Below are 23881 nucleotides of genomic sequence, written 5' to 3'. Positions count from 1 at the left end.
TTGATAAAATTTGATATCTGATGATTGTGTCTTAGGTTTTAGACTTTAGACTATGCAGAGCACTTTATAAAGAATAACTTTATTTCATAAAATTGATATTAAAAAAGTTTCCCGTATGGTTCCAAGTTACGCAGACACACTGTATATAGAACTGACATTACATAATGTCAATACAAGATATAAAAATACAATTAAAGCTCCACCACATCGTACAGAACAACTCAAAAAGTCATTTACATATTAAATATCAAAACTATATAATGGATTAGCAAAATAATTAAAATTAAAGTCAATTGTATCTTTTAAGAAATCTCTTAAAACTAAATTGCTAACTGAGTAACCCATGTGCCATAGTTAATGACCTGTTATGTTATTAGTCCAGGGCGCATCTGTTTTAAGATGGACGTTGAGAGGTGACTCAATTTTTTTTTGCAGAAATTGCTTGAAAATAACTGAAATAATAATATTTGAGTTATCCTCCCACTCAAAATTGTCCGGAACATTGTTTAAATAATCAAAATGTCAAAAACTGAAGAAAAAATTCGTTTTTTTTCTTTTTTTGATTGTAACTTTAAAAGTATTCATTTTCGAGAGAAGTTGTACTGACATAAAAGTTGCGTAATTAAATTTTCTATAATATAGAATTGGTTAAAAGTTTAAAAAATAGTCGCCCTTGTTGCAAAATAGCAATAAGTGCGAAAAAATCCATACAAAAACAAGTATTCGCATTTTACGTTTTTCAACCATTTATGCTACACTTAGGACCTTCGTATTTTACCCAGAAAAACTTTACGATATAGTAAAACAACACTGTAAATTTCATTAAGATCGGTTTAATAGATTTTGCAATCCAGCTTTCCAAAAAAAATCTTTTTTTTTTAATGTTGCAGGACTGAAAATAAAGCAGATAACAAGTTGAATTTTTTTTGCTCATAGAAGTGTACTGTACCTTTCATTTGCAATTTGCAAAATTAAAATCGATTAATTACCACGGCGTCAGGAAATTTTTTAAATAAACATTAATTTTTGGTGCTACGCGCAGGACAGCCGTGTTCGATTCACATAAGTTGATTTCCACCAAAATTTCTTCCAAACTTTATCTAATATATTATTTTCTTACTCTATATTTTGTTGTATTTTAATATTTTAATTCCACAAAAATCAAACTAATTTTATTATTGTTTGTGAAATATTGTTTAAACAATTGCATATGTTCAAAAATAATACACTTTTATTCTCTAAGTTAAAATACATGAACAAAGAAAGTTTTAGCCAAAAAAAGTGTTATTTCAAAGGATAGAGTATGTGTTTTTATTTTGCAATAAACAAATTTATTTATTTATATCGAAATGCAATAAAAATTAAAATGTATCAATCATTATCCAAGGTCACTAGAATGCCCAATCAGAGCAAACTATCCTGTCCTGCGCGTAGCACCAATAATTAATGTTTATTTAAAAAAATTTCTGAAGCCGTGATAGTTAATCGATTTAAGTATTGCAAATTGTAAATGAAAGGTACAGTACACTTCTATATGCAAAAAAAATTTCAACTTGCTCTCTGCTTTATTTTCAGTCCTGTAACATTTTGAAAAAATGTTTTTTTTTGCGAAAGCTGGATTGCAAAATTTAGACCTTTATTATTATTATTATTATTATAATCGGAAAAAACGATTGTTGGAAATGGAAAATTAAATTAAAAATAGAAAGTCCCCACTAAACTGAAAAATTTTACTTAACTTTTTTTGGTTTTAGGACTTAATAATCACAACCCAATAGGTCCCCATAACGCTCGAGTGACTGCAAATTTAGCATACTTTGTTCCCATACCATTACAACTTTTTTAAAATTTTAAAAAAAGGTTTACTTATTTCTGTTTTCTAAAAAGAACTTCTAACATTAAAAGTAAGTGCTCAAAATATTTTTGGTCCCTTTTATTTTTTTGTAAAAAGAACCATGAAAATCACCCCCTAATTAGCATCCCAAATAAAATTGATTGTCACCACTTCACAAGTTAGGGACCGTTCAAGTATTACGTAACACAGGTTGGGGGGGGGGGGTCAAAAATCTTAAAAAATTGCGTTACGCAATAGTTAAACGCCCATTAGAGTGCATTACGTAGGGGGAGAGAGGGTCAAAAATCTTCAAAAATCGCGTTACGTAATACTTGAACGCTCCCTTACTTTAGTTATGTATTGTTTATATGATCTATAAGTTTCATAGGTTCAAAGTGCTCATCTTATAAAAAAATTGCTTTTAAAGAATTTTTTTTCAAAATAACTTAAAAATTATTAGTAATACTTAGCAATAATCTTAAAGAGTAATTATTAGTCCGAGAAATAAGGTTTTTGTCGGGACACTTGAGCAGCCAGGTTGCAAATGGATTTTTTGGGTACTATATACCTAATACATTATAAATACAAAAATGCCCTTGACAGCTCGGACGAGAAACTTAGTTATTAACAAATAAGGGTCAAAAATGGCAGTTTTTTCGTTTAAATCGCTACAGGAAAAAATAGGGTAATTATATATATTATTTAGAGTATTCGTATTTTAGTAGATCAGCCAAGGTTTAAAATGGCACTTTTTGAATTTTGGTCCGATCATTTTTTGCTTCGGAAATTGCAATATAAGACTAAAATTTCAAAAATAAAAAATGTGCTATAACTTTTGCGAAAATGGCCTAAAGTCTTTCATATTGCACGAAAAGTTGAGTCAAGCATTCCATATAATGCACAAAAAATTTTAAGACGATTCGTCAATTAGTTTAAACTTTATTCAATTTGTTTATCGCAAAGAGCCTTTTTTTCGCAATGTTATTGTTCAGAAAATAATAATGACATAGCAATTCTGTGGAAACCACATGCAAGAAGAATAGTTATATTTTTAAAGTGTTGAAAAAATCATTAAAACGTCGTTTTTATCACTCCGAAAAAAGTTTAGTAAAATAGAGTCATTTTGGCTTATAAACAATTTGAATAGCTTTGTTAATATTCACTACAGAGTAAATCTACTTTAGGATTTCAAAAGCTGGTATTTTTACACGAATTTTCAGACTTTTTGCATAGGTTAATTAGGCTCAAAGTTAGCCACTTTTATTATTTAATTCGCAGTTACTTCTATATTATACATACATCAAATTTTCCTGTAACAGTGTTAGTTACCATACTACTCCGAAACGGCTAAGCCGATTTTTATGAAATTTTACACGTATATGCTACAGGACGGAGAAGAGGTTTTAATCTATTTTTTATATCCATAAGGTATAAGGGGGGCTGCCCCTGACATTTTTTTTTATTTTTTTGGACAAAATTATCTACCTTAATTTTATATGATGTAGAATTAAAAAATACATACACCCCTTAATTTTCTTTTTTATCACCAACCCCTATTTGTTAATAGCCATCTATATGTACATCTATAAAATTCTCCTGTCGCAGTGTTAGTTTCCATACTCCTCCGAGTCCGCATGACCGATTTTTATGAAATTATATATGTATATTCGGTAGGTCTTAGAATCGGTCGTAATCTATTTTTCATATCCCTGAGATATAAGGGGAGTTCCCCCTAACATTTTGTAATGTTAGGTGGGGATGTGTGTACATAATGTACTCTATAAGACTACTAGTACATACAAATTAAAAAAAATTATGATCAAAATCCATTAACAAGCTCCGGCGATATTAATCGCAGAATATGTTGGCAGAATCAGTTTCATTTTTTGAGTGCACGGATTTTATTAATTCCCCTCCACCGACCACGAATTAGTTCCGTTCGGACGCCATTTTTAAAACTTTATTAACCACTCTGTTGAGGTTCAAAGTTTACTTAAACTTTTACAAATAAACTATATATCTTCAACTTCAAAATAGCTCAAGTTAGGTTACTTAATTGTTATAAACAAAGTAGCCGTCAATTAAATAAAAAAAGTGGCTAACTTTGACCGTAATTTTATTAACCTAGGCGAAAAGTTTTTCTTTGAAAATTAGTATAAAAATTACAGTTTTTCAAATCCCATTGTAGTTTAAGCCTACAGTCAATATTAACAAAGTTATTCAAATTGTTTATACGCCAAAACTGACTCTATTTTAGTAAAATATTTTCTGAGTGATAAGAATGACTTTTTAATGATTTTTTTTTAAATACGTTGAAAATATGACTAGTCTTCTTTCATGTTGTTTTCACAGAATTGCTATATCATTATTATTTTCCGAATAATGACATTGCGAAAAAAAAGCTCTTTGCGATAAACAAATTGAATAAAATTTAAACTAATTGACGAATCGTCTTAAATTTTTTTGTGCATTGTGTGGACCGTTTTACTCAACTTTTCATGCAATATGAAAGTCTTAAATTCATTTTCGCAAAAGGTATAGCAAATTTTTTATTTTCGAAATTTTAGTTTTATTTTGCAATATCCGAAGCAACAAATGATCGGACCAAAATTCAAAAAGCGCTATTTTAAACCTTGGCTCATCTACTAAAAGAAAATATTATAAATAAGATATTTAATTACCCTATTTTTACCTGTAGCGATTTAAGCGAAAAAACTCCCATTTTTGACCCTTATTTGTTAATAACTAAATTTGTCGTCCAAACTGTGACGGGCATTTTTGTATTTATAATCTATTAGGTATATAGTATCCAAAAAACCCATTTGCAACCTGGCTGCTCAAGTGTCCCGAACATGGTATATTTTTGCCTTATTTCCAATTGCGAGGCGTGACTTTTTCTAAAGTGTTACCAAAACCAGATGCAAAAAATCTTATTTAAAAAAATAAAGATATGGCTAAATGTATATAGCTTCAATAATATCATTTTGTATATCACTTGAAACTCTCGAAAAAACAGTTGATGTTTCTAGATGTTGGCAAAATTTTTGATCTTTTTTGGCAATTAATGTTAACAATTCCCTGTAATTGCCTCGAATGTCAGAGGCACGAAACGCTAAATTCTTGTTTGGCCAAAAAAACATACGGTATCTATTATAAGTAAGCGAAGGATATACTTATCTATTTTTTAACAAACTCATTATGTTTAGCAATATTTGCTTTAAAAGTATAGTTAAGAGAACTTTCGATTGTTGTTTTGCCAAACTGAACAAATTGGGTATACATCTTACATGTAGGTAACGGAGAAATTTCATGTCTCTTTTTTAAAACTCTAAAACTATTTAAATCGTGAACCTGGTCCACCCATTTTTCTGTAGAAACCAGAAGACATGGCCAACAATACAGTCTATTTTTCTTGCAACCACATAATTAAGCATTTTCACTGTACCAACTAAATTTAAAAGATCGAACTACTTTTTTTGATTCCTTTTTTAAATTGTTTAAAATAGGCCTTTCATTCTCAATAATCTCATTTTTTTTTCAATCAGAATTACTTTTCAAGTAGTTGATCGATTACGCAGAGACACTCATCAATGGTCATATCAACTGCACGCACACTTTTTATAGGTACTGTAACCAAATTTAAATCTGGTAACAGCCCTACTGATATACAGAGCGCGCTTACGCCCGTCGCTCCTTCAAAATTTTCAGACACTAGCCGGTCCCGAGCCGCCCGAGTGACAGCGAGATAACCATTCATTGTAACCACAAATGAGACTGGTAACAGAATATAATAAAGTGCAACTGAGTCACATAAACTCGCCAATATTTTCGTGTGTCTACGAGTAGTTGGCTATTTACTGAATAAGGTACTATTAACACATAATGACCAGCATATCAGATGATTGGTTGGAGTCACTGTTTATAACATTACCAAAGAAAAGCAGGCCCACCAAATGCAGCGATTTTAGACTAATCAGTTTGATGAGTCACACACTTAAGATACTCTTACGTATTATACAAAACCGAGTATTCCTTCTGTGCGAGACTAGAATGGCTAATAAGCCATTTGGATTTAGAAATGGTCTAGGAACTAGAGAAGCACTATTTTGTATGCGCGTTCTATTACAATAAAGTTGTGAATTCCGAAAGAACGTTTGTTTGTTTCATCGACTTCGAGAAGGCATTCGACCGAGTACAACATGATACACTTTTCGATAGCCTGCAGGCAGCAGGACTTGGCCACTACGATATAAGACTGCTGAAATACCTATATTACAATCAAGTAGCCTCTATCCAAATTGGAGACAGTCGTACTGAAAAACTGCCGATAAAATGTGGAGTATGACAAGGTCGTGTTTTATCACCAACCCTTTTTAATCTGTACTCTGAAGAACTCTTTAGGGAGGCTTTAGATGACAGACAAGAGGGAGTAAGGCTAGGCGGAGAAGTAATCAACAATATTAGATACGCTCACGATACAGCCATTCTTGCTGAAAATTTACAAGATCTTCAGACACTACTAAATCTAGTCAGTGAAGCAAGTTATCGGAAATCAACATTTCAAAAACAAAGTGGATGGCAGTTGGAAAGATTAATATAGATCAAGGTCAGCTTTCTCTTGATAGAGAGGAGTTAGAACGGGTAAATCATTTCAAGTACCTTGGTAGCTGGTTAAATGTAAATTGTGACTGATGAAGAGATAATAACTAGGATCGAAATATCATGGAAGGTTTTTATGATCTGGAAACCAGTTTTATGCAACAGAAACCTGTCGATGAATATTCGAAAGAAGGTGCTGAAATGTTATGTGTGGCCTATCCTATTGTATAGTTGTGAGACATGGACGTTAAAAACCACAATTCTAAACAAAATAGAAACATTCGAATTGTGGTGCTATCGACGAATCCTAAAGATATCGTGGGTTTCGCACACTTTCAATGAAGATGTTCTTCAAATGCTGAATTCAGAACGTCTGCTCATAGGCATCATGAAGAGGAGAAAAACAGAATACTTCGGCCATATAATTAGAGGACCTAAATACCATCTGCTTCGCCTTATAATACAAGGAAAAGTGGAGGGAAAGAGATGGATTGGTCGAAAGAAACTTTCATGGCTGAGTAATATTAGACAATGGCGTGGCTGCACAGTAGAAGAATTATTTCGCGCAGCAGCCGATAGAGAGAGATTTCAGGAAATTGTAAACATGATGACGGCCAACGTCTGAATACAGACATGGCACCTAAAGAAGAAGAACACATAATACATATAATAATATATTTCTGGTAAAAATATATTTTGTAATATATAAGTATATTTTGGTAAAAATATAGATAAATGGAATTATTTATCGTCATAAAATATTTATTTGCAATATTTTTAACTATTACCAATGGTAACAGTGGTTACACGGACGCTTCGCCACTGCTTATTTCCCTGGTGTAAATATAAAATGTATGTCTTGCTTTTCTGAATATTTTGTTTTCCTGTTATGCTATGTCTGTTCAAAGTTTGCATGCACTCATGATTAGTGACTCGATCAAGCCATTTTAACTACAGCATTTTCTAATTTGTGAAGCGTTAACGATTAATTTTATTTAGAATGCTAATTAGGGGGTTATTTTTTGGGATTCTTTTTGTTGAAATATTCTATTTTGAATTTGACGAATAAGAACCCCTACTTATCATTAGCTACAACTCTGTTTCTACTGGGTCTACAGACTTCATGCATACTACACCATTAGTTTCACTTTTTTATAAGCTATATTTTGCTGAGAATATTTTTTTCAATAAAATGTTTACTTTTTGAGTTACTTGCGAAAAACCGTCCAAAAACATGTCTTTTTTTTGTTAAAAATGAACATATTCACTCGCAAATAACTCGAAAAGTATTGACTTAGTGAAAAAACTCTATAGAACAAAAGTTGCTTAGAATTAGTCATTTTATGCAATTCCCGACTTATTTTGAATGTATATTTTTTCACCCCGAGAAGGTGGTATGTATTTCCCAATTTTTGTCAAATGGGGGGGGGGGGATGTAGAATTGTAAACTTTTTCTTATATAATAATAGACAATTTCAACTACCTATTCCAAATTTTCATCCTCCTTTATTTTTTTTGGGTCAGCTTGTTCTTTGGTCTACATGTTTTCATTATTCATACATTCATATTTAGTTTAATATATAAAATTATATTAATTGGTGCAATCTACAACTTTCATTTAAATGTTGGTGCCGTACGGGTTAGTACTCATCCGCTATGAGAGAAATTTTTTGGAAAATACGAAAATATACATTACAGTAAAACCTGCCATATCCGGATCAATGTGGAGACAGACCGATCCGGATATCAAGACAACTACTTATTTTACAGTCTCTGAAACGTTTTCTCCTTCATACATTCCAGTAATCAACGCCGTTAATAACATTCGTCGATAGACACGTTTTATAGATTCTATAATACATTATTTCGCCATCTTTTAGTTCTTCTTTTAGTGCGTTGTCCAACAGCAGGACTGCCTTTCTCGGTAGATCCGGACGGCGCAGAAGCGTCCGCATATGGGGAGGGCCGGATATGGCAGGTTGTACTGTATTTTAAGCTATTTAAAAAAAAAATTTGAGGATTATCCGTTCGTTTAAATAATAAAAGACTTTGAAAATTGAATTTTATACACTTTTTTAGACCGCCATATTGATAATTACATGTGACGTTGCTTGATGTTGCCAAATCTATAAAAATGTTGAGTATTACAAGTAACGAATATAGACGCATTTTTCACATTTTAAGTGGAAAAATGGACCTAACCTAACCAAACCTGAGGTGCGGCTAAAGATACAGTGCTGCTCCCTAATTTGCGCATGCGTGTCCTCAACTCCAACGTTGCCGTTCAAATGTTGTCACGTTGAGAAACAAGAAACGTGTCTAACTTCACTTGTATTTTGTATTTGTCACAGCTTTGGTTGTTTCATTGTTTGTTGGATATTTTTTATATTTTGGATCTAAGTTGTATGTGTATGTCCTGTTTTATTCATTAAAAAGGACTCCTAAATAAAAGTTTATTCTCAGATACAGATTATTCATGGTTTGACACAAATCAATATGAAAAAAGGGCATTTTTATTGAAGCTATATAATTTTAAACTGTTAATTACAAGAATCACATAGACATTCTTTATAATCAATTTGGACATTTTTGTGTAGAAATAAATATTTTTAGTAGGTATAGATATATAAGATGTAATTTCAATTAATTTGAATGCACAAATATCGTGCTTGAGAAATTGTGGAAAAGTTTAGGATTTGTTAAAATTCTGGATTCAAAAGTACAGTTCAATTCAACAGATGTAACATAATATACCTATGGTATTAACAATATAAACAGGTTAATCCAATAAAACAAAGGTTTTTGGAATTTTAATCCTTTATTATATTAGATATACGGCCGGTTAAACCGCCATTAGCTAACCGGGGTTTAATCTGGACAGAAATATATGCATAGCATAGATATAAACACAATTATACTTATTATTATGATTAGGAGTGCGAAATTGGAAAACCAAGGTGATGGATAGGAAGCTGATTCTGGAACAGGTCACAAGACTCACCATGGGTTGTGGAGCCAATGATGATGATATTATGATTATACATGATATTACAACGCAAGAGGTCCAAAAAGGTACTTTTCTTTCCCGATTAGCTAACAGAGGTTTAACTGGGACATAAAGTACCGGCCCATAATCTATAAAGTTTTGAACCAAAAGTATGTATTACACTTTCATTTTCGTGTCATCAGCATTTGTTTATTTAAACATACTGTCAAAAAAATTAATAAAAAACTAACCATAAAGCTAATTTTTCTATTATTATTTTTGTCCTTGATGCATCTGTGTGATCCTTATGGCACAGGTGCGGCGTTTATTGTCCCACTGCAAGTACAATGCAGATTTAAATTGAGTAGAAAAACATGCATTTTTACAGCAGAAGCGTTTGCTATTTTGAAAGCTCTAGAATTTATAATGGAAAATAACATTTCATACTCCATAATTTTTTCTGATTCACTTTCGGTTTTAAATAGTTTACATTCACATTTACAAATCAACTCCGCATATAGTCATCATTACATAGCCAAAATAAAAACTTTGCTCTCTCAAATGCAAAAAACTAGAAAATTTATTTTTGTGTGGGTGAAAGCACACTCAGGTATCACATTCAATGAACAAGTTGATAAAGCGGCTAAAGAAAGCATACATACAGTTAAAGATGTTACACTCTTATTAACATTAGATGAGAGAATAAATATTGCTAAGGATAATGTATATGAAAAATGGTCTAAACAATACAAACATTTTATTTTGACAAAAGGCACAAGATATACATTGCTAGAACCCGATATTCGAAAAAATTACTGGTTTAAAAATTACGATTATCCGAGAAGTTCCATATCAACCATATCTCGGATGAAATTTGGACATGCTTGCTATCCGGCACATTTATACAAAATAAAAATAATTGATAACAATCTTTGTGATATTTGCAATGAAACGGCGGACTTGGATCATATATTTCTTAATTGTAAAAAGTACACACATCAGTCGGACATTCTTACAAAAAATTTAAGAAGTTTAAACGTTTACGGTCCTTATAATGTTATGTATCTTTTGGCACTGAGTGATAAACGTATTTTTGATTTTATTTTGTTTTTCCTATATGATTGTAAAATTAAGTTATAGAATGACTAGATTAGGTTTGTAACCTTAAATGTCTTGTCAGACTTAGATAATCTTAACTTAAATTACTAATTAGATAGTTTAGATAAGATATATTATGTTTAGGTGTGTACTATTTACTTTGTTTCTGGCCGCATGGTCTAATCCTAAAGCCAATAAAAAAAAAATTGTCCTTTAAAATAACTTCTTTGTTCATACATTTTTGCTAGTTGTGGAAGTCCTTTTAACAGAATGAGATATAAAATAAATTTTAAAGGATACTCAAAATCAAACAGCAATACCTATCATGTATGTATTTATAAATTTATTAATAAACTGATAATAATAATAAAATATTTAAAATCAAATCAGTCACCAATATAATATACCTATTTATTTATAAATTATAAACTGCAGTCCAACAAAAATAAAATTATCAACATTATACTACATAACAATGATCTTCCCATCATGTTCGAAGCATATTAGAAGCATATCATGTTCGAAGCATATCATTTGTTCATACATTTTTGCTAGTTGTGGAAGTCCTTTTAACAGAATGAGATATAAAATAAATTTTAAAGGATACTCAAAATCAAACAGCAATATCATGTATGTATTTATAAATTTATTAATAAACTGCTAATAATAATAAAATACTTAAAATCAAATCAGTCACCAATATAATATACCTATTTATTTATAAATTATAAACTGCAGTCCAACAAAAATAAAATTATCAACATTATACTACATAACAATGATCTTCCCATCATGTTCGAAGCATATTATACTAATACCAACATTCGTCGGAATATATTCTTTTTAGTATGTGTGTAGTAGCATAGCATATACCAGGGGTGGCCAAACTGTGGCTCTTTGAAGGATAATCTGTGGCTCTCAACAAATGTAATTGAATTTCTTTTAATTTTTGTGTTTCAAAATGTCTTTAAATTACTGCCAACAAATATAAAAGACTTAAGTGTAACATCGCAGGACTGATACGACAAGGAGACCCCTTATCACTGTTGCTATTCAATTTGGTATTAGAATTTGTAATAAGTAAAATATCATCTGAGCTGACAGGAGGATTTGTGAATGGAGGATCAAAACTATTGCTGATGATCTATGTGCAGACGCTCATTCTACAAGAGACGTGTGTTTTCACAACTCAAGGAAAAACAGGTAGTTTGAGTTTCGAATAAATAAAGAGAAGACGAATTAATGCTAGTAGCCAAAAATCCAAGACCAAGACTTAGGCATAACATAACTATTAATTACCATAACTTCGAAGCAATGCCAGAGTTCAAATATCATCAAAGATGACAACCACAAATAAAAAGAGGTATCAGCAAGGATAGCCGCGTGTAATAGAGCATTATACTACTCCCTACCATCATTATTAAGATCTGCTATTAAGATCAAAAAGCTGCTAAAAAGACAATCTAAATTAAGACTTAAGACTGTACATGCCAATTATTCATCCAATTGTTACATATGGAAGTAAAACATCAACAGGATATAAATGAATTGCTGGTATTTGAAAAGAAAGTTCTCATTCCTGAATGATATTTTGCCATCAGAGATGAATTGACAGGAAAGTGGAGAAGGCGCCGCAATGCTGAATTGGTGACTGTGTATGTACTGAAATAATCGTCAGACATATTATAAAAGCTAAGATAAGATGGGCAGGTCATGTGGTAAGATCAGAGGAAGACATAATCTTAAGACAGTGTTTTTTGTGAGACAGTAGAAGATCAGTAGGCTGTGTAGATAGGAATCAAAGAATCCTGAATTAGTAAAGGTTGCTTGCAAAATTTATTGCATATTTGAAACGACCGCGACGATGTGAACTATTTTGTTTCACTGTAAAATTCGTGAAATCCAAACACTGAGAGAAAAATGTAATACCTTTTTTACACTTTTTAAATAATTGTTTAATTGCGGCTCACGAAAAATTTCAAATTTTGGAAAGTGGCTCGGACTATCAAGGATCTTGGCCACCCCTGGCATATACCATAAAAACATTCTAAATTTAATGTTTTTTGCATATACTTCAAAGAATATTCTCGGACCAAATATACTGAGCACATTCATGTGCGTAGTTACTTAGAATATTCGTAGAAGTTTATTCTTGGAATAAACCTTTATCGAATATTGAATATCGAATCTACAAAGAACATGAAATTGTTATGTGGGAACCATTTAGGCTTGAGTTAAATGGAGAATAATCTTTTAAAACAAACACACAATATTTAGTTGCACTAGATTTGCTCCTGGTTGAAAATGTAGGTACTGCCACAGCTTGTTCGATTAACTAACAGCATCCTCCTTTTCCAGTATTTCCATGTTTTCTCTATTAACAACTGCAATATTATGTAAAAGTATACAAGCCGATATTATTCTTTAAACAAAAAGTAACTTGCATATCATTTCACATATTAATATGTGGAATATTTTCTTCATAAAATACCTAATATTCTTTCAATAACAATTCTTGAGGCAATTTGTGATTGATTATACAGCACTTCAACTACTGTCTGAAGATTCTGCAATGGTGTCATTTGTCCATAATTCCCCATTTTATAAATATACCCATAATATGCAAAAGTATTTAAAAACTTCTAAACCTAAAATAGCACTTTCATATTGTATGATGGTTATGTAATTCTTTAACTGACAAAATAATTAAATTCAACGCTTTACTCTTTTTATAATACCCTTACAGGTACAGGTAAAACAAAATAGAATTTTATTTTTATAGGTTATTTTTATATTTACATTACAAAAATATTATTATGTCATTTGTCAAAATAAAAGATTCCTTGCCAGGAGCTAGCATTTTGAATTTCCCGGTATTTTCAATGTGTAAACAACATGACAACGTTGTAAATATTTTGACGCATGCGCAAAGTAGGGAGCCGCACTGTATCTTTAGCCGCACCTCCAAACCTGGACCATAGGGGCATCGGTGCAGGAGGAATTTTTCTCGATTTATCTTTGAAATCTAGGGATTTTTAAAGTGTGACATAATTTTTATATTTATTGCTAGCGACACCTACTATGCAGTGATTAAACATATAGAATTCAAATTTAAGGATAGTTTTCTTCAACTTTGTGGGCGTTTAATGTTGTGTTACAAATTGACATTGACAGCTGACAATGACATTTTCTTTTTTTGTTGACATTGACAGCTGACAATGACATTTGCTTCCTTTTTTGTTGTTATTGGAAGGTGACAATGACATTTTCTTCTTTTTTTGTTGAGATTGACAGCTGACAATGACATGTTTTTCTTTTTTTGTTGACATTGACAGCTGACAAATGGTAATGACAATTTCTTCTTTTTTTTTGTTGACATTGACATTTTCTTCTTTTTTGTTAACATTGACAGCTGACAATGACATTTTCTTCTTTTTTTGAGATTGACAGCTGACAATGACAATTTCTTCTTTTTTTGTTGACATTGACAGATGACAATGCCAATTTCTTCTTCTTGTTATTCTATCATACACGGAATAGTAAACAATTGTATGTTCTGTGCTTGTGAATTGGGTTAGGGATTTCTAGGGGAAATTGGAGCTCCCGTCTAGGGAGATCCAGAAATTTTATATGGCAACCCTGCATCGGTTGGTTATCTCACGGCTCAGTGAGGGAATCTAAGCTAACATAACGAAACCTACCTTACCCAAATTAAAACTGGGCCGTGAAATGAGCTACCGACGCCCATACGAGCGTCTATATGCCTTATGCAAGAAACTGTTTAATTTAAAATTAAAAATGCGTCGATCTACCAATTTTTCAAAAACAGTTGCCAAAGGACATCGCACACATCTTATGGAAAATATAATGTCACTCAAATTCAATAAAATTTATACGAATAGATTCGTTTTAAATCAACGGTCAAATCTTATCATTGCGCCAACTCTATATTTTCAATAATAAGATCAGAAATTGATATAAATAAATCTGAAATCAAATGGATGCATATATAAGTTAGAGAGAGAAAAAATATTTTAAAACACCCAAATTGTCGGTACTCCATAAATCAGAGGATTAGTTTCACTAATTCGCTTAGGCCCAGCGGGAGGTTTAAGCTCTTTTGAATAGCACCCAGAGCAATAATGATGGTAACTGACACTTTTACCGACTCAAAAAATGTGATTTCGATAAACTTTAATTGCAATTTGCGCCGTAATTAATCATAATTAAGGGTTGGCGCAATGATAAGATTTGACAGTTGATTTAAAACGAATCTATTCGTATAAATTTTATTGAATTTGAGTGACATTATATTTTCCATAAGATGTGTGCGATGTCCTTTAGAGGTTTGCATAAATATTCCAAATCAATGGTACGCTTAAATGGACAAAAATCCATGTTTTCATGTAAAATTATCTTTTGTCATTCACATGGCAACATGGTTTTATGATCATTGTAGCTTCCGAAATTAGTGACAGTACATAACCACGAAATACATCAAATTTGTTTCCAACCATTAAAAGTGTGTTCTGGGAATCCACAGAATTTATTTATTAAAATATAATCATAAATCACTATAATATTAATAAACCTAATGTAATCTAACTAACGTAACAAAACCTAACCAGAACTAACCTGACCCTTGTAATAAAGCAGTCATTTTGTGTTAAAAATGCGTCAGACTAAGTAAAATGACATATTTAAAAATTGTAATTTTCATAAGAAAACATATTTTATACAACTATGCCAACACTGTTAAGATTCTCCTTCTTGGGTGGTTGTCATTCCTGTGGTTTCTTATTGTTTCATGGTATATAAGGCAAGCCGCACACCAAAGAAACATGAAACGTAAAACATGTTTCATGAAAATAAAACACAGGTAAACAAATCTTGAAGTCCGCCTACCAATGAAACAAGTGTGATTCATGCTCATAAAACATTTTTATTTTCGGAGAGTTTCATAAATGGCCGGACTATTTGTTTAGCAGTGTTTTATTTCCATGAAACGTAATTTACGTTTGTTTAGCAGTGTTTTATTTCCATGAAACGTAATTTACGTTTCATGTTTCTTTGATATGCCTGCCTAATGGCGGAAAATGGTGGTGATTTTTAAAAATAAGACATTTTAAATTGCAATTACAGTACAACCTCATTAATCCGGACCTCGTTCATCCGGATGTCCGGATTATCCAGATCAATCCGGAATGAAAAAATAGCTGAAAGAATGAAAATCCAGCTGAACTAATGATGGTGAAACGTTTACGTGATCGTGCCGCATTGAAAGGTCACACAAAATTAAAAAAAAGGAAGATCAATGACTTTTTTGTAAATACAAACTAATGCTCGCGTAAATCATATAGGGTGTAAATATAGTAAGTTATCATTTCACATGTATTTTTTTTAACCTTATTATATTTCCGGATTATCCGGATTTTTGATTTACTGGATCGCTTCCGGTCCCAGTTAGTCCGGTTAAACGAGGTTGTACTGTACAAGAAAAATACCGCTCGCCCCCAATAAAAAATTATTGTACAATTATCAGTAAGTGAAACAGAATTCATTGGTATAAATTTCATATCTGTAATCCGTCTACCCATAAAGGAAACTAGAACCTAATCCAGTACCTATTCTAATAAAAATAATGAACTATACCGCACTAATATGGATTAATAAAATATAAATAAAAGGTCAGTACCTACAAATATACACTTCTATTTGATGAAAATGTCTGGAAATTAGTAAGGTTATGAATGGAAAAAACCAATTTTCAAAGTTGATTTTTATTTAAAGGAATGAGTAATCTGCAAATTTTTTTTGGAAAATAGCTTAAAACATTGTATATTTTCATATTCTCCAAAAATTTTTACCAGATGCGAATGAGTACTATCACATACGGTTAAAGTGTTTTTGTAAAATCTTATTTAGGACAAGAAATATTAGAGAAATGTCAAACATGACAATATTACAAATTAACTGTAAAAATTGTTTTGCATATTGCTATTTTGCTACATTGTACCTAAATATAATTAAAATTAATTAACAAACAAAACATTACCTCATTATCCCAAAACTACAATTTAAACATTTTAGTGATAAAATGCATAAACAAAGGGACTGCATTGATATTTTTAATAGGAAAACTGTCAATGTGTAGATAGATCAAGATAGATTCACTTAATATAGCTATTAATAACATTAAAATAGCCCGAAAACGTATACTACCAGCTTATTTTAGATAAATTTGGAATAGAATAAAATGTACAATATACCTAATAATAGTGGCGTACTTACCCACAATCTCTCTAATAGTATACTGGTTAGCAGACATTTTGAAGTGAAAAATAAGGCCCGCAAATCTATTTTGCTATTGAGGTTCTCAACACTTGCGATAACTGAAATATACGATATGAAATATCAGAAATAGTTTGGATAAAACCGATATTTTGGAGATGTTTGGTGATTTGTAGATTGTGATATTTTTGTGAGTGAAAAAGATGGTGACGTCATCTTGGAAGAAGCAGATGGGCGTGTAAAGTTTATATAACTTATTTATTGTAGATTTTATGGAAAATATAGTTTAGTAGGATGTATTTATGCATTAAATAAGTTTATAAACGTCTTTTGGCGTTTGATATGACAATTTTTTGACAAAATGTCAATATTGTCAATAAAATGTCACTGTCTACAAGATATAGGCACGAATTTTAAATATAAATTCAAAAAATTCACTAGCCTTTTATCGATAAATATTTTGAACTATTTAGACATTATTACAAGCAATCTACTTACCTAAAAATCTATTCTCATCAAGGCGTCTGCTTTCTCACGAAATCGCCATAACTTGTTTGAAATAGTTTGTTCGTTGACTTGACTCCGGCACTCTTGGAATAGGTAGGTGTACGTTATATTTAATATACATCTCCAAACTCAAGGATACATACGACTGAATAGAAACAATTATTAAATATAATGTGTCGGTAATAGCTGCATTATCCCCAAAGGTATGAAATTTGTACATGATAAAATTATATTCAATAAATTAATTTAACGGAATTCGATACGCGAACGCACCAAACCAAAGGTTGCTAGAATAACATAACGATGGATGACATGCTCAATGGAAAAATAGAGTTCTGCATGAATATGGTCATTTTTACGGGCGCTGGATCTTTCACAACTCTCACTGGAATGGGTAATGCAGAAATCGTCACGCGCAGGTCGCAAAATGAATAAGTACCAAGTCGGATATGACCCTATTCTTATACACCCAACTCGCATACAGATTAAGAAAATATTTGATGGATAATAATTTTAAGTGGATAATATTAAGTGGACTTTACATCAACAATAAATTGAACAATAAATTGACCAAGTTATTCAAGGCCAAATTTGACGTGTTCTCAAAGCACAATTTGACATCCATATTTGTTCGTTATTAACTTGACGTCAATAAATTCGTGAATTTCTTGAAAGCAAAATTTTCTTGTCCTCAAAAAAATTGAAGGAACTTGGAATAAATGTTGTAAAAATGTCAATATTTTCAGTAGTACCTACCAATGCAATGATTTTTTTATTAGAAGCTTTTGAATGTCGTTTATTTCTTTGTTTGAGTAAAGTGTTTGATTTGAAACAGAATAGAATAGAACAGATTAATAAAATAAATAAAATAGAGAGATAGATTAGAATAGATAGTATAGAATAAACTTGAAATAGAATAGAGTAGAATATAATAGAATAGATGTAATATATATGTAGATACTAATAAAGTATTTGATTTAAAACAGAATAGAGTAGAATGTAACAGAATTAAATGAAATATATAGATAGATTAGAATAGATATTGTTATGTTCGTGTAAAACTCCCTTAACCATGAATGTAGGTGGGTACGTACTACTGTCATCTGAACGACAGCTGTCACATACTTAATACTGCGATAGAAAATGGAAACCATGTGCATAATTCTTTAAAATAAAGTATTTTACATCGAGTATTATTTCATTACAAATACTTACGTCCTTTAAGTACAAAGGACTTGACATTTGGCGACGAGGATAATGGATACAAATATTACAGACACTACATCAACTACAACGCTTCCAACTACAGCCGGTACAAACACGAGTTCCTCGACTACAACTGCGATAGTTGCACCTGCTACAGCTCCAGTAATGTCTACACAAGTTTCTACATTCCAGTTTTCCGTTGAACCTTTTAACCAGACAGCTACAAAATGGTCCAGGTGGGTAAAACGGCTGGAAGGAGCATACAAAGTTTTTAAAATTCCAGAGGAAATGAAATTGCCCTATTTACTACATTACATGGGGTCGGAAGCATACGATACACTGTGCGATAAACTAGCTCCAGAGGTCCCTGAAGACAAGTCATATGAGGATACAGTTAAGTTAATGGATAATTTTTACAACCCTGCACCACTTGAAATTGCTGAAATATTTAGGTTTCAATCAAAAAGACAAGCAGAAGGCGAAAGTATACAAGAATACCTACATTCTCTACAGAAACTTGCCATAAACTGCAACTTTTCCACATATTTAAAAAGTGCTATACGAAATCAGTTTGTTTTTGGTTTACAGTCAAAGAGGATTCAAGCCAGACTATTAGAAACAAAGGGATTGGACTTGGACCGAGCCGTAGAAATTGCAGCAAGCATGGAAACTTCAGAAAAGGATAGTAATCAATTTTCTCACAACAATAATTACAATCAGGCTAGTATAAATGTTTTAAATGCGAAAGCAAAAAGTTTTCATAAAAATACAAACACTAGTAAATTTAATGATAATAATACAGTAAATAATCATAGTAGCTCTCCTAATAATACTTTTACAATGTCAAATAACCGTAATAGGGCTTGTTATAGATGCGGAGACACCTCGCATTTAGCCGATAAATGTAATAAAAAGCATTTAATCTGTAACTTTTGTAAAAACGTCGGACACATTCAAAAAGTTTGTTTAAAGGCACAACAAAATTCACACAGGCAAGTAAATTCAGTAAACTCTGCTCAAGAGGTCTTAGAAGTAAATGCTGGAAATTGCAAAGATAAATTTTTTATAAATTTAAAAGTGAATGGTAATATTTTAAATTTTGAAATTGATTCTGGCGCTGCTGTTACAATCATAAATAAAAATATATTTGAAAAATATTTTCCTGCATTACAATTACAAAAATCGGATGTTAAATTAACTACATACTGCAAAAATAATTTGAATGTTTTAGGTTTAGTTTCAGTGGAGGTTGAGCACCAGGAATTAAAGCACACTCTAAAGTTGTATGTGGTGGATGGTGATGGCTACTCACTGGTTGGTCGAGAGTGGATACATGCTCTGGAAATCAATTTACATCAGGTAAATACAATTCTACATGAAAATTTTGAAATTGCAACTTTGTTAGATAAATATAAACATTTATTTGAAAAGTCAGTTGGTGAAATAAAAGGGTTAGAGGCTGAAATTTATCTAAAACCTGGTACTAAAGCAAAATTTTGTAAGGCCCGTCCTGTAGCTTTTGCATTACGCCCTAAAGTTGAGGCAGAATTAGAGTCCTTAGTAAATCAGGGAGTCTTAAAGAAAGTAGCATTTTCGGACTGGGCAACTCCTATTGTTCCTGTAGTTAAACAAAATGGGGACATACGCATTTGTGGTGATTTTAAAATCACATTAAACCCTTGCATTGAAGTGGATGAATACCCTTTACCTACACCAGATGACCTACTTTCCCAATTAGCAGGTGGGGACAAATATACAAAAATAGATATTACGAAAGCTTACTTACACTTGCCAATAAAAGATGAAATGAAACATTTACTTACATTAAACACCCATAAAGGTTTATTTCAACCAAATCGATTAATGTTTGGAATTGCTAGTGCTCCTGCCAAATGGCAACGTTTAATGGAGCAAATGCTACAAGGAATAGATGGTATTTCAATATTTCAGGATGATATAAGAATTACAGCTCCAAATAATACCTTACATTTACAAAGACTTGAACAAGTTTTAAAGAAATTATCTGAACATAATTTACATATAAATTTGGATAAAAGCGAATTTTTCAAAGACGAGATTGACTACTGTGGATATAAGATGAGTAAAACGGGTGTGTCTACTAGTGCAGATAAGGTAACTGCAATTGCAAATGCTCCAATACCTACAAACAGAACTCAAGTTCGGAGTTTCTGTGGCCTAATTAATTATTACAGACGTTTTTTAAAAGATACTTCTACAATTTTACAACCATTAAATAATTTACTTAAAAAGAATGTCAATTTTAAATGGTCGAATACTTGTCAAACTGCGTTTGACAAAGCAAAAAAACTCATTTGTTCTAGAAATGTTTTATGTCACTATGACCCAAATTTACCATTAGTCCTAGCAACTGATGCATCACCCTATGGGGTAGGTGCAGTACTTTCACATATCTTTTCAGATGGTACAGAGAGACCCTTACAGTTTGCTTCTCAAACTCTTACTACTACACAGCAAAGGTACTCACAAATAGACAAAGAAGCTTACAGCATAATTTTTGGAGTAAAAAAATTTTACAATTATTTATGTGCTAGGAAATTTACTTTGCTCACTGATCATAAACCGTTAGTTCAAATTTTTGCACCTGATAAAAGCCTACCAGTTTTAAGTGCAACAAGAATGCAACATTATGCAATTTTCTTACAAGGTTTGAATTATGACATTCGTTACAAAAATACAGATTCTCATCTCAATGCTGACGCACTTTCACGTCTACCTATAAAATCAGAACAAAATTTCACACATGATGAGCCAGATATTTTTGAAATAAATCAAATTGAAACTTTGCCTACAAATATTAGAGATCTAGCTTTTCATACAAAAAATGATCATACCTTAAAAAAATTACTTGTTGGGTTAAAAACAGGAAAACCTGTTGATAAACGATTTAGCTTCAATATAAATCAAGCTGAATTTTCATTACAATCTGATGTTATTATGAGAGGACAAAGAGTAGTTATACCTACTAAATTGAGAAATAAAATTTTGACAGAATTACATACTGCACATTTTGGAATAGTTAGAATGAAATCTTTAGCTCGTAGTTATTGCTGGTGGCCTCACATAGACCAGGATATTGAGTCACTTAGTAAAAATTGTTTAGAGTGCAATAAGCACAAGAACAACCCAATTAAAGATAATTCTTATATATGGGAGCCACCAAAATTTTGTTTTGAACGAGTGCATGCTGATTACGCTGGACCTTTCAATGGAGGTTATTATTTTATATTGGTAGATTCCTTCAGTAAATGGCCTGAAATTCATTTTACAAAAAATACTACTACAAAAACTACTATTGAAATTTGCCGAAAAATTTTTACAACTTTTGGTATTCCTAAAGTTTTTGTTACAGACAATGGTAGACAATTTGACTCTCATGAGTTTAGAACTTTTATGAAAGATAATGGAATTACACAAAAATTTACTGCACCCTACCATCCTGCAACTAATGGACAGGGAGAGAGATATGTCCAAATACTGAAAAAATGTTTAAGGGCTATGCGAAGTGAGGGAAATGACAGGGAGTTTGAATTATGTAAGCTACTTATGCAATACCGCAGAAGCCCACATACAGTTACAGGTAAAAGTCCCTCAGAACTTATGTTAGGAAGACAAATAAGGAATAGATTAGATTTACTTAAACCTTCATGTAGTGATAGAGTTACCTATACTGATATGAGTCTAAGAAACTTTGATATAGGAACTAGGGTTTCCGTGAGGGATTATTTTCATTCTAAATGGCAATTTGGCATTATTGTTCTCAGATTAGGGTTATTGCATTATTTAATTCAGTTAGATGATGGTAGAACATGGAGACGTCATGTAGACCAAATACGGCAAATTGGGGAATATACTCCATCTCAAAATAATCCAACATGTTACATTCCGGATACCATTACTCACAATTTGATTCCGAGGGAGGCATCAATTCCAGAGCACAGTGTCTCACCACCACCTACCGAAGTGATTACTGATGAATCCGAAATTTCAAACAATATGGAAAGTTCTAATAGTGTACCTGGGGCTCAAACTGAAACTGAGGAACCCATTTTAAGGCGTTCCACTAGAGTAAGGAAACCTGTTACCAGACTGAATTTGTAAGTACTTTTACTTCTAGTTAACTTTTGTAATTCATGGTCAAGGGAGGAGGTGTTATGTTCGTGTAAAACTCCCTTAACCATGAATGTAGGTGGGTACTACTGTCATCTGAACGACAGCTGTCACATACTTAATACTGCGATAGAAAATGGAAACCATGTGCATAATTCTTTAAAATAAAGTATTTTACATCGAGTATTATTTCATTACAAATACTTACATCCTTTAAGTACAAAGGACTTGACAGATATATAGTATAGAATAAAGTAAAATATAATATAATAGGTGAAATGATTGTGAAAAGCAATAGTTTTAAGTACCTAGGATCGGTATTACAGAGTAATGGAGAAATAGATGGAGAGGCATGCAATAGAATTAGGGCTGGATGGATGAAGTGGAAAGAAGCGAGTGGTGTGCTGTGTGACAGAAAAATTCCAATGAAGCTGAAGGGAAAATTCTATAAAACAGCCATAAGACCGGCTATGATGCACGGAACTGAATGTTGGGCAGTGAAAAAGAAAGCGGAACAACGAATGCATGTGGCGGAAATGAGAATGCTTAGATGGATGAGTGGAGTGACAAAGAAGGATAAAATTAGAAATGAGTATATTAGGGGAAGTCTAGGTGTGGCACCAATTGATGCCAAAATGAGAGAGCATAGGTTAAGATGGTTGAAGTGTAGATTCCTGGAAGGAGTAGGAGAGGAAGACCAAAGAAGACGATAAGGCAGGACATGTTGGTAAAGGGGATTAACATTGATATGACCCAAGATAGAATTGTGTGGAGAAATGCAATTAGGGAAGCCGACACTGCATAGGGATAAGGCAAAGGGAATGATGATGATGATAATAGGTGTAATGTGTAGATACTTCCCACATAACAATGATGTTCGCATCATGTTCTAAGCATATCCTGCCAACATTCGTCGAAGTATATCCTTTTTAGTATATGCGTAGTACAAGCATAGCATGTACCATAAAAAACATTCTAAATTTCATGTTCTTTGCATGTGCTTTGAAGAATATTCTTGCACCGAATATACTGAGCGCATTCGTGTACGTAGTATCTCGGAATGTTCGTAAAAGTTTATTCTTAGAATATACCTTAATCGAATATTCTTAGTATATGCGTAAGTATATGCAAAAGTATATGCTTAACACATACTTGTATATACTTTTAAAATATCTTAAAAAGAATATACTGTATGTACCTATAGGAAGAAG

The 23881-nt window shown here is 31.9% G+C and overlaps 2 protein-coding genes across 2 annotated transcripts in view; one reads left to right on the top strand and one right to left on the bottom strand.

Annotated features, from left to right (window-relative positions):
* LOC126882167 (myelin transcription factor 1-like) overlaps window positions 1-17662 on the bottom strand; it is a 301373-nt gene extending 283711 nt beyond the window's left edge. Inside the window, exons 1-2 of the mRNA XM_050646990.1 lie at window positions 17307-17662; window positions 16809-16909 (exon numbers count right to left, since the gene is read on the bottom strand). Of these exons, the coding sequence (XP_050502947.1) occupies window positions 16809-16845 (37 nt within the window). The 5' untranslated portion in view covers window positions 16846-16909; window positions 17307-17662. The remainder of the gene's footprint in view (window positions 1-16808; window positions 16910-17306) is intronic.
* A 749-nt stretch (window positions 17663-18411) lies between these two features.
* Window positions 18412-22853, top strand: LOC126882166 (uncharacterized protein K02A2.6-like). The gene is made up of 2 exons (XM_050646989.1): window positions 18412-18757; window positions 19110-22853. The coding sequence occupies exons 1-2, from the start codon at window positions 18749-18751 to the stop codon at window positions 22659-22661; spliced, it is 3561 nt and encodes a 1186-aa protein (XP_050502946.1). The 5' UTR covers window positions 18412-18748; the 3' UTR covers window positions 22662-22853.
* The last annotated feature ends 1028 nt before the right edge of the window (window positions 22854-23881 follow it).

This window comes from Diabrotica virgifera, chromosome 3 (genome assembly GCF_917563875.1).
Source record: "Diabrotica virgifera virgifera chromosome 3, PGI_DIABVI_V3a".
NCBI classification, from domain to species: domain Eukaryota; kingdom Metazoa; phylum Arthropoda; class Insecta; order Coleoptera; family Chrysomelidae; genus Diabrotica; species Diabrotica virgifera.
The sequence above is the reverse complement of the archived record's forward strand: the minus strand, read 5'-3'. Positions and strand labels throughout refer to the sequence as shown.